At 33.4% G+C, this 12,473-nt stretch overlaps 1 protein-coding gene across 6 annotated transcripts; it reads left to right on the top strand.

The window, feature by feature from the left end:
• The first annotated feature begins 1,683 nt into the window (after positions 1-1,683).
• On the top strand, positions 1,684-11,028 carry LOC105060097 (ADP-ribosylation factor-like protein 2). 6 transcript variants are annotated; one of them, XM_010943692.4, is made up of 6 exons: positions 1,684-1,807; positions 2,214-2,512; positions 2,630-2,740; positions 2,836-2,998; positions 5,730-5,810; positions 10,419-11,028. In XM_010943692.4, exons 2-6 carry the CDS (start codon positions 2,448-2,450, stop codon positions 10,554-10,556), a joined length of 558 nt encoding a protein of 185 aa, XP_010941994.1. In that variant the 5' UTR covers positions 1,684-1,807; positions 2,214-2,447; the 3' UTR covers positions 10,557-11,028. The 6 variants fall into 6 exon arrangements, with proteins under 6 accessions (XP_010941994.1, XP_010941995.1, XP_073115800.1 ...); XM_010943693.3 differs by having other exon boundaries at positions 1,728-1,915; XM_073259699.1 differs by having other exon boundaries at positions 1,735-1,888.
• Positions 11,029-12,473: the final 1,445 nt, after the last annotated feature.

The raw sequence follows: 12,473 nt of genomic DNA, 5'->3' as shown, positions 1-12,473 counted from the left end.
TTAAGCTGATAAAATGCCATGAAAAATGGCATTTTTAAAAATACCATTTCCTATGATATTTTTTAATTTTTTTTATTTTTTTTGAGATATTTTTTTGAGATATTTTTTTTTAAAAATTAATTTGATATGGAGATAGTAATTTGAAAAGATAATTTTTATTTGAATTAAAATTAAAATTTTTATATTTTTTAAAATTTAAAATTATATTTTTTATTTTTATCATTTTTTTATAGTATTTTTTATTTTTTTAATTTTTTGAGGTATTTTTTTCTTTTTTTGAGATATTTTTTAAAAAAATTAATTTAAAATAGAGATAGTAATTTGAAATGATAATTTTTATTTGAATTAAAATTAAAATTTTTATTTTTATTAAAATTTTAAATTATAATTTTTATTTTTTTTCCATTTTTTTCTATTTTTTCCCCTTTTTATGGTATTTTTTAATTTTTTTTATTTTTTAAAGATATTTTTTTGGATATTTTTTAAAAAAATAAATTTAAAATGGAGATAGTAATTTGAAATGATAATTTTTATTTGAATTAAAGTTAAAATTTTTATTTTTTTAATTTGAAATTATAATTTTTATTTTTTTCTCATTTTTTTCTTTTTTTTATTTTTTATGATGTTTTTTATTTTTTTTATTTTTTTGAGGTTTTTTATCTTATTTGAGATATTTTATTAAAATAATTAATTTGAAATGGAAAAAGTAATTTAAAATGGTAATTTTTTTGAATTCAAATTCAAATTTTTATTTTTTTTAAATTTAAAATTATAATTTAAATTTTTTCATATTTTTTTCTCATTTTTTTATTTTATTTTTTTATTTTTTAGATATTTTTTCTTTTTTTTGGGATATTTTTTAAAAAATTAATTTGAAATGACGAAAGTAATTTGAAATGGTATTTTTTATTTAAATTAAAATTAATTTTTTTTCAAAATTTAGAAATATAATTCTGATTTTTTTCTGATTTTTTTTTTTTATGTTGTTTTTTATTTTTTTATTTTTTTGAAGTATTTTTTATTTGGAATATTTTTTTAAAAAATTAATTTGAAATAGAGATACGATTTTGAAATGGTGATTTTTATTTGAATTAAAATTAAAATTTTTATTTTTTAAAAAATTTAAATTTTTTTATTTTTTTTTTCAGTTTTTTTTATTTTTTTATTTTTTTGACGTATTTTTTTTGGATATTTTTTTAAAAAAATTAATTTGAAATGAGATACTAATTTGAAATGATAATTTTTATTTGAATTAAAATTAAAATTTTTATTTTTTAAAATTTAAAATTATAATTTTTATTCTTCTATTTTTTTAGATCTATTTTTACAAGATATTTTTTAAAAAAATTAATTTGAAATAAGAAAAGTAATTTGGAATGATGATTTTTATTTGAATCAAAATTAAAATTTTTATTTTTTTATAAATTTAAAATATAATTTTTATTTTTTTATTTTTTTATTTTTTTAAAAAATAAATAATTAAAATTATGATTGATATTTTTAAAAATAATATTTGAAATGATAATTTAATTAATTATTTTTTTTTTCTTTTTTTGGATCATTTGGAGCAGAGGGCGGTAGGTGGGGGCTATAAAACGTCATTTCAACGAATGACGTTTTATAGATTTATATTATTTTTATAAATAAATTAAAAAAATATATTATTTTAATAAATAATTTTTTTTTAAAATTACTTAGGTAATGAACTGAAGAAAATAGGGCGCGGTGTGTCCTATTCCTGGCCACGACGTATTCCGGAGATCGCCGGCGTCACTTCGACCGTGGACGTCTCCACCTCCGGGGCAAGGTACGGCGGCCACCCCTTCCGCCGCCCCACTCTCTCCGAGAAGAGGTCTTTCGGATGTGAGGTTTTTGAGGCATGGATAGGGTCGGTTCAAGCTTTTGAGATATAAGGGTAATGGGTCTGGGGATTGTTGGGTTTGTCCATGGGTTTGTGGGGGAGGAGGAGGTGAATGAGGCGCTGTCCTCCAGCCATTTCTTCCACTGGGTGGATTGGTGGTTGGGTTACTTGCACTTCACCTACCCACTCCGTAGATCCATGCTTTAAGCTTGTGTCAGATCTTTTATCATATATTTTGTTCCTTTTCCTTTGCTCTTTTTCCTTTGGATTTGAGCAGAGGAAGGGATTGAAGTTGTTTTTTAATTTTAATTAATTTATTTATTTATTTATTTATTTTTTTATTTTTTTGCAGCGCTTCTTGCCTTTTCGCCATTGTCCTCATTCATCTCCCACTCGTCCCACCACCTGTTCATCTCCTTCTCCTTCCTTTAGAAGTGGAGAAGAAAGCATTATTATTAAATAAAAGGTGGATGATCCCGATCTGGAGGCGGTGACGGAGTTGAAGAACAACTAGGGTTTTATGATCGCACTCGTCTTGATCCTGTAAACCTGCAGCCGGCCAACACGCTTCTCCGATCCTTACTCCATGGGTCTCCTCAGCATCATAAGGAAAATCAAGAGAAAAGAGAAGGAAATGCGAATCCTCATGGTGTATGCTTCCATTTCCTCCATGATTTTTCTCTTCTTAACCCTCTCTAATGGGGGATTTCACCTTGTTTTCTCTGATTCTTTTTTCTTTTTCTTTTTGTTTTTGTTGGGAAATGGTAGTGGGCTCGACAACTCGGGAAAGACGACAATCGTGCTGAAGATCAACGGTGAGGACACCAGCGTCATCAGCCCCACTCTGGGCTTCAACATCAAGACGATCAAGTACCAAAAGTTAGGCTTCTTTCCCTCTCTTTTATTTTTAGATTTGAAACGAAGAAAAAGGAAAACAACCAAATGTTGGTCTAAATCTTTGTTCCTAATCACAGGTATTCCCTTAACATATGGGATGTTGGTGGTCAGAAGACAATCAGGTCTTATTGGAGGAACTACTTTGAGCAGACTGACGGTTTGGTGTGGGTTGTCGACAGCTCTGATGTTCGGAGGCTGGATGATTGCCGGATGGAGCTGGAAAATCTCTTAAAAGAAGAGGTTTGGAATCGCCTGCCTTCTTTTTTTTTTTCGAGTGCAGTAATATGTAGAATAGTGTAGGCGTTCAATTTATACAATTGCGAGTCTCTATTATTTGTAATTGATAGACTAGACATATGAACTAGATAATAACAGGTAAGGAACTTAGATTGTTGCTCTCTATTTTTATTCCCAATATTTCTTCATTTGGATGTTATGCGGAGCATGTTGAAGGTTTTGCCTTTGCATCCATCAGCAAGGAATGAACAAAAGGATGTGAGCTTCAAGCCTGGATCACTTGTGCAATGGTGTGCTTGCGAGGGTGTCGCATTATCTTGAAGAGGAGGGGCAAATTCTATGATGAAGGTCCATCTGATTAGAGTCTTGTGAATGAAAAATGTCCATCTGAAGTCCTACAAGTGACGAACTTGCACATCAAAAGACTGCAATTGAAGATGCATCATGCCTAGACAATCTGGCTAAGAAGAGTAAGAGTTCTGAAGATGCAGTTTTGGAGTAATTTCTAAATCATTAAGGCATGGATCACTACTAATCAAGGGATGTAATTGATGGTAGCACTTTGAAGATCCAAATTGCTGATTTTGAAGTTTCATCAATGTATGCCATTGATCAAGTGATTGAAAGTTTCATGGTCATCGATCAAAAGGCATCAGGGCAACCAACTGCTATTCTGATAGCAAGAAAGTGTCAAGTTGGCCTTATTATCATCAAATTTTGAGGATCAAACTGTTGATCATGAGGATAAAATGCGAAGAAAATCTTAAGGATGAGATCCATGCAGCAGAAGCAAATGATGGTGGATAAAAATTAGTTGACCCTAAATTATTACTTAGTGTTTCTGGAACTTTTATTGAGGTAATTATCAGAATGACCTTAGATTATTATTTCAGAAGGAAATTGTGTGAAAAGTTCCTACTTTAGGTATATGTTGAGTTGGATAAGTGATAAAGTCCTTAGGACTTAATTTTCAGCTCTTTCAAGTGTCTTTCTCTTTAGGGTTATGTGATACTCCAAATTTTCTCATGTAATGAAAGATTTCTGATTGGTTACTTGGTTTCTATGAGTCCTAGTTTTCATGCAATTCATCAAATAAAATTTATAAAAAAGGCTGTATGGCTAGCCACTAGCAGCATTTCATGTATTTTTTTTTTTAAAAGAGAAAGGACTTCTTTAGGCCAGGTCCGACCCTTCTTAACTCTCTCTTGTTTTCTCTCTTCTTAAGCTCTACTTTTCTCTATTATCTCCAGAATTTCTACTTACTCTTATTTGTTTTTCCTCTTATTTTCCGTAATCTGGATTTCTGTTACAAGATTGTTATGGACAATCACTACTTGGCATATTACCATTAGAAACTTTTTTTGGTGTTCTTGAATTTTACAACAGCCAAAGAAGTCTGCCTTGTTTTCTGTAACGGGACGGCAGGGAAATTTCTTGATCTTATCCTAATTTTCAAATCCTTCAGGTCTTCCCATGCATTTTAGGACATTCCCAATTGGTCCGACATCAATTATGTTCTTATATGTGTATCCTTTTATTATAACTGACCCAGACCTACCTTGACAATCTAATTTCAACTATACTCACTTATATATATCTAGAAGTTCTATACCAACTATTACACTCATTTGATAGCCACATGAAATGACGCTCTGTGTCTACATTAACCACTACACTTTAGTTCCATTTACACAGGCCTTCCTACTTCCTTTATATGTGTTAAATTCTGGATAAGGTAAGCCATCAATTTTAATAATCTTTCACTTAAATTGCATTCTGTGTCCAACTAATAGTCCAGTGTAATAAACAGTCATAATCTTTGTTGGTATAACATTTTCTATGCCTCCATGAACAGTCATAATCAGGAGGATATGGCTATAGCATATGATATTGGATGGATAACCCATTGCAAAACAGGTCAAATCGAGAGAGAGAGAGAGAGAGAGAGAGAGAGAGAGAGAGATGACTACTTTGTGTAGGATAATATGGGATCTGGATCTGGATAAAGTAGAATGATTCTAAATCCAATAAACAAGACGAATACCTTTGAAGGCCTTCAGTTTTCTGCTAATCATTGCCTTCAAAAGATTAAATCTAGATATCCTTTAACTTAGAGGACATGAAAGAAAGAATTAAAGAGAGAACAAAGTCCGGAGAAAGGAGAAAAGATTAAGGAAAGAAGTGAGGGAGGTGTGTGTTTAGTTAGCTGACTTGGCTCGACATCCTTCTCCGTATATTATGGAGTTATGGTTTCCACCCAGGGGATTTTATGGTGACAGAATTACCCCACTTATATAGCCAGTTCAAAATGACATCTATATAATCAATTAGCCTTAACTATGGTTTCAGAATATGTAGATACAGCTCATATGATTCAGGTACAAATACTGGACCAGCGGTACTAACCAATTTATCAAATAAACAACTGTAATAGGATATTTAGCAAATGACATTATTGATTTTTTAATCCACAGGAGCACTTTATTTCATAAAAAGCATTTTATATGATAACATGAAAGACCGACACAAAGTTATATCGTTGCTCTAATCAGGAGGTCAGCTTTTATATTTTATTGCTTGATGCTATGTATCAAAATGCCAATAGTAAATTTTCCACTTTGTAAATTGGGCAAGATTCGATTATCTGTTTTACATATCATTTGTTAGAGATATTACTAGTTTCATTCTGTTTCTTTTCTAAGGTTTTTCAGAAGGTTATTTATGCTTTTGGCAGAGATTATCAGGGGCGTCTTTGTTGGTCTTTGCAAATAAGCAGGATATACAAGGTGCTCTCAAACCATCAGAAATAGCAAAGGTAAGATCTTAGTTTAATTCAATTCTTTGTATTGCATTTTCTGACTTTTTTCTTGGTTAAATCTTAGAAGTATAAGTACTACCAAAAGTACTCATTTCATGATATATTTTAACTAAGAATTAAGGTACCACCAAGCCACTCGCAACATATCATATTGCCCAGGGACTGGTACATAGCATCCCTGGGGACAATTCCATAAGCAAATCAACCTCTTACCAACTTGTACTTCTTTGTACACCTTATTTTCTTTTGTTTTCTTCTCGTTGGAAACTGTAGGTGCTTGAACCCTCCCCCCTCTGCCCCCTGAGGGGACTGTACAGGTCCCTATCTCTATTTCCAATTCTTGTATCTTAGAGTACTGAACTCATTTAGTTTACAATGATCTGACAATAGAATCTTAAAGATACATACAGATGTGGAAAGTGCATCTGGACAGTGATTATTATTGTGAATCCAGGTAAATCTGATGCAACTTATCTGTCTGAAAAGATTGTGGACTGTGGTATTCTATCGTTTCCTAACATGCTGTGTTGCATGCATTTTTCTGTAAGTTTGTTGTATGCATGCAAGATACAAGGATATTCACATCAGTTTGTTGTGCTCATGCCAAATAAGCATAATCTCTTTCATTTTTCATGGAACTCCAGGACTAGAATTATGAGAAATAACGACCAAAAAACTCTAAATTCAAGGAAGACAAGAGAAAGACTGGGAATAAGAAGATATTATAGGTTCAAATTCTATATTTTAAAGTTGTGGAGGATTCTTTACAGCTGGTTGTTTCATCAATAATTTTCTGTTTCTTTATGACATTTATTCATCATTCTGTGGTCATATCTTGCTCTTTTTCTGGTTAATCTTTTGTATTTTATATTAACATGGCATTCTTGATGTTCCTCACCTGAGGTTGCTTAATCTCCGATAAAGATGTTGTTGTGGCCTAAAGCTATCCGGTTGTGGAGTGCTTATGATGTTTCAGTAATAATAGTGAATGACATTGATGTTGAATATGGCTGGAAGGAGTGGGATTTGGAGGAAAAAATGGGGAGCTCTATATGGTGGTGGGCACATACTGTGGTTGCATAAGCAAAGAGAAGAACTAATACTACATTTTTGCTACAAGGCAGATCTGATTTCTGAACATGAAAAGGTCAATCTAGTTGCATTATGGTGTCTAGAAGAAGGTTGCTCACTCTTGGAAGAGAGAAAAATGAGAACAAGCATAAAATTGATTCTTGTGTGAGTGGGATGCAAGAACTAATATAGGTCCACCCAAGATTAAGAGTCTTCCTCCTTGTGAGTTGGATAATTCTCACTATGGAAATGGTTATGCCTATGTATTTGATTTGTACTTGATGGTGTCCTCTATAAATATATAATCTGTCAAATAACTTAAAACAAGAGCAATTGTATGCAGTCAGTCAATTGTACGTAGTCTTTCATGAATTAAAAAGAAAGAGAAAGGCATATATTGGTTTATCCAACGTCCTGATAATGATTAGAGGTGGCAATTTGGTCCGACCCAACAGATACCCAATCTGATCCGATTCGAATGGGGCGGATTTTATCCGATCCGATTAAAATCTGGAACGGGTATGGGTTTTAAAAAAAAATCCGAAGCTGGTACAGGTCAGATATGGGTAATAGTATGCCCTGCCCCGAATCCGACCTGACATACACACACATATATAACTAAATGCCCTACACAAAATCCTAGCTGTCTAAGCTTTCCGTATTTGATTGCTCCACCTCCCCTAAGCTTCCATATTCGGCCACTCCAAGCCTCCCACCCGATTGGGACTCTTGAGGATGGAAAAAGCAGAGGAAAAACCGGGAGAAAATGATGGAAAAATCAAGAAAAACAAAGGAAAAGTGGAAAAAATTGAGAGATAAGTCCTTTTCCTACATAGATTGTGATTTTTTTTTCTTTTTCCTTCTTTTTCTTTTCTTTTCATTATCTTTTTCAGAGATCTGTGGGAAAGGAGAGCACTTGAGAGAGATTAGAGGGGTTTCCGAGGTTTCGATTGGGTTTTTTTCCTTAAGTATATGGGATTCTATCCGAATTGTGGCGGTGTGAGTTGGTTCCTTGAGGTTTTGAGAGCTTAATGTTGGTAGAAGCATTGATATTTTGTAGGTTTGGGGATTTTTGATCGAAAAGATTCTTCTTTGGCTACAAAATTTTTAATTTATGGAGCTTTATTCCATTGCACAATTTTTTTTTCTAAAACTATATAGGGATTTCAGGTATATCTGACCTGATCTGATTGGATCCGTTTTTGAAGCTTGGCCAGACCCGATTTAACCTGAGACGGGTACAAGGCGGGTATGGATATGGGTTTTTTTGCTGGTAGGGTGGGTACGGGTATCGGTCGACCCGACCTATATCTGATCCATTGCCACTCCTAATAATGATGTCAATAGGTCAATAGTTCTAAGCATGGTATTCCATACTAGCGTGCATATGGGCGTGCCTTACCATATTGGTGCTACAAAACTGGTATGTTGTCTTCTTTTTTTTTTTTTTTCTTGGGGTGGGTGGGGCATACTGAGTATTGGCATGCCAAACTGATCTTGTACTGGGTATACTGACACAGTACCAAGATGGTACCTGTATGGGGTCCAATATCGAGATTGGGAATCTTGATTCTAAATGTAAGATCAGATGACTCATGGTCCTATGTGTAAAGCTACTTTTAGATTTTATTTCCTTATACCATACAGGTTGTAGTCCCTTGACAACCTGATGGTGTTATCATTGGGATGGGCTAAGTCAGGGTGAAATTACAGTTGCGGCTTTAACAGGACCTGCTGATGTTGTGTATTCACATGGAACAGAAATTGTTGCCCTCTTTGATCTTTGAAGGTTCACAAAATTCATTTTGTGTGTTTTGATTGCATAATGATGGGATTCCTATGCAAGAAATGTGTGTCATAATCAGGGGCTTTCATTTCCAGGGCGCTGATCTTTGGATTCTCATATTTCTTGTGCATCCAGCTTATCTTATTGGAGTAGTATTATTACAAATTCCACATAGATATCTGGTATCAAGTTCATTAGAGGTTTGGTTGAGCCCCGTAAGATTAGGGATTAGCCTGAAACTAGAAACTGGGTTATCTCTGCTGGACAGCAGGAAAAAAGGTTCACTTACTGTGCATTTCATATACATGCTGGCTTTGAGATGCATGCTAGCCACTTTAAACATAGGTTTTGGATGATTCTGTTGTTCTCTACAACCCAAAGCTTATTTTTGTTACGTCTGCAACTAACTAAACCTTTTTCTCCTGCCAAGAAGTGGATCTGATATGCCTCTGATATCAGGATAAGTCAGAATTGTTGATATTATAACTGTTATTAATACTTTTAACTACTTGAATAAACATGAGAGTTTTATTTCTGTAACAAATTACCTCTTGTTGATGCTTTCATCATTAATTATCCATCAGTTGAAACATTCAAAGGGTTCAATATAGCTTCATCCATTACGTAGTTTACTCTATCATCCTATACCTGAGTATATAAGTACCAAAGAGTAGCTCTTGGTAGCTGGAAAATTTAACCTAGAATAACATAGTTGCTTCAGAATGACAGAAACTCCTTAGAAGCTCGAACTAGCACTAGATTCCTAAGTGCTTCATTACTTAAAGTGTTTCTAAAATATTCGCTTCCCTGCTCTTGTACAAACACCTACTCCCGCACCCTCTTTCCGATTCTGCAACTAACTATTTGGGCTCTTGGGTACCAGTAGCTTGGGGAATATGTGAGGCCACCAGGAGCAATGCCTGCTATTGCATCTTTCATGAGATAAATGTAGAACATGTTGACCAAATGGTCTTATTTGTAGTATGGTCAGTGGAAACTGCATTGGGTGCTCAAAGATGAGAAAGAAAGAGCCCGTTACCTGACAAGCATGATCTTGACTATTTGAAATCAGTTTTATTAGTCTAGCTGCTCTAAAATGATTTCCCCCCAAACGTTTTCCATGTAGACCCATAGTTATTTGGCAGGTCTTGAATGCCTGAAATTTTCATTGAACATGCTTATAGCATATGTCATCGGGTTACTGGCTGACCGTTTGAAAAAGATGTTCCAACTGTAATATGAATCATCAAATCTTAAAGAAATTATTTTTGAAATATTATTTAGGTGATCCAGTCAGTACTTTAGCATGGCCTTGAAGTTACTCCTTGTGATTCATGGGATAGCTGTGTCATGTGCTTGAAATAACATATTGTTTTTATGTTTGCAACTGTCATGAAATAAAATTTATTCTCTTTTTCATTAATAAAAAGTTCTCATCATTTGTCGTTTTGCTAAGGCCTTTGACAAAGACTTACGATATACTAAATAATGACTCCATTATATTGGCTGATCTAAAAATGAGATTCCCATCAATGGTTTTAAGAGAATAAGTTTTGTTTCAACTGACTTATTATAATTATGAATGCTTTGTTTATCACATAATTTTGGGCCTAGCATTTGTCCAATTTAGGCAGGAACTGGACCGGTGCCATTTTATTGAGCCTTCAGAGCTGTGCTAAGCCATCTGTGTAATGGTAGTGAGAATGACGCTCTTATCTTGTTGAAGTGATTTGTTCTTATTCATGCAGGCGCTAAATTTGGATGCTTTGGACAGAACTAGGCATTGGAAAATTGTGGGCTGTAGTGCCTACACTGGTGAAGGATTGCTTGAGGGGTTTGATTGGATGGTTCAGGATATCGCTTCTCGAATTTATGTACTGGACTGAAAATGAGTGAGCGGTTCAACTAAAAATTTGTACTTTTGAAGATGTTCATTCTGATTCTTACAGAATACTTGGGCAGATAATTTTCATATTGGAGATGCCTCCCCTCCCTCCCTCCCTCTCTTATTTGTGCTTATAGATGGGATCGTCTATTTAATATGTTGTTGAGGGCAAGGATTCAGATCCCGACGAACGTCCTATAGGATACAGGATTGGATATCATTTCATGTGTTGGGATGGGCTGTTCTGTTAGCGTCCAACATTTTGATTGGGACATCTTGCAATATTTTCTATCTCAAATATCTCGGCGATTTTATATAAGAACATTGTAACAACTTTGTCTTATGGAATTTAAAATTTTGGTTGAGATAAAGGCATCAAGATATTGTTTCATTTGCAATTCAGTTTTATGTCCTGAGTTCGAGACAAAATTTTTCATGTGTGCGGTTCAAAATCTAGTCTAACATTATATCCAGGCTTATTTGATTGGTGATGGATCCATCCTGGATGTTGAATACTTGCAATTGCTGGATTTGGCATATCACTAAAAAGTTAAAGATGGATTCAATGCTTCTATCAAAGTGGTTGATGGTCTATGTTTGTAATGAGAATAGGAAAATAAACTAACAATTCTACTTTGAAAAAAGAGGTTAGGAAGTACTTTGTGTCTGGTCCTATATGAAAATCATAATTGAAATCAAAATTTTATATTCCAGTGGGATAGAAGGTGTTTTGGCCATTTTGTTCTATTTCTACGTTAAATGGGATCAAGATGGAATTAGACCTTCAAAATAAATAAATAAATATATATATATATATATAGGAAGAGAAAAAGAAAGAAGGGAAAATGAAGAAAGAGAAAAGGTGAAAGAAAAGAAGAAAAACTATAAAAAAAGGAAGAAGAAAAAGAAAGGAAGAAAGAAAAGAGAAAGAAGGAAAAGTAAAAGAAAGAAAAGAAGCGATAAGAAAGAGAAAGAACAAAAAAAAAAAAAAGAAAGAAGGTACAAAAGAAAGAAAAAGAAAGAAAAGAAGAATGGAAGAAAGATAAAGAACATGTATTGGGAAGCTATCAGAATGGAATGAGATAGTAGGGCATTCATTTTATGAAGATATCGAGATTAGGGATGCAAATGAGTTGAATTATTTGCGAACTATTCGAGCTCGATTTGATTCGATTTTTATCGAGTTCGAGTGGTCAAGTCGAGCTCGAGTAGCTTTTCAAATCGAGTTTGAGTAGTAGGATATTCGGTTCAAAAATTCGCACATTTATTTAAATATATATATATATATATATAATTTTTATTTATAATATATATATATATTAATATATATTATTAGTAGACTAAAATTTGATTTCAAGTTCAAACTCGAGCTTGAGTATGGTTCGATTGATATTTGAGTTGAGTTGATGTCGAATTTTATCTATTTTTTATTGGACCGAACTCAAGCTTAGGATATTAAAATTCTGATCGATCTTGGATCGAATTTTGAGTCCGAATATTTTGAGTCGAGTTGAATTCGAACTTCTAATTATTTGGCTCAATATGATTGCACCCTTAATTGGGACCTCTCTATCCAGAATTTAAAATTTTGATTGGAACTATTTGCATTAAAGAAGCATATACGTTACCTTCTCCTTTCCATCTTCTCATTTGTTGGAAGTTAATTATATTGAATTAGAACACACTTCAAAATTTGTGAATAAGATTATCGCTTAACAAATAGGCCTTATGTATATAATTTTCAGGAGGATAATGTAGCAATCTTTGCAAAATGACCGGTAGAACAAGTATTAGTAGCTCTTATCGCTTGCTGAAGTGTCGTGTCTTATTTTATTATTTTTTAATCATAATTTACTGTCGGCATGTTATTGGTACAGTCAGCAACACGGACGCTCCTCCGCTTAACGGCCTGGTCCTT

The sequence above is a fragment of the Elaeis guineensis genome, chromosome 6 (genome assembly GCF_000442705.2).
Source record: "Elaeis guineensis isolate ETL-2024a chromosome 6, EG11, whole genome shotgun sequence".
NCBI lineage: Eukaryota > Viridiplantae > Streptophyta > Magnoliopsida > Arecales > Arecaceae > Elaeis > Elaeis guineensis.
Note: the sequence above shows the minus strand (reverse complement) of the source record. Positions and strands in the feature narration are given on the sequence as shown.

Coding starts and splice junctions, on each gene's coding strand:
- LOC105060097 (XM_010943692.4), top strand. CDS start 2,448: ATGGGTCTCCTCAGCATCATAAGGAAAATCAAGAGAAAAGAGAAGGAA. Junction 2,513..2,629: donor GAAATGCGAATCCTCATGGT/GTATGCTTCCAT, acceptor GGGAAATGGTAG/TGGGCTCGACAACTCGGGAA. Junction 5,811..10,418: donor AACCATCAGAAATAGCAAAG/GTAAGATCTTAG, acceptor TTATTCATGCAG/GCGCTAAATTTGGATGCTTT.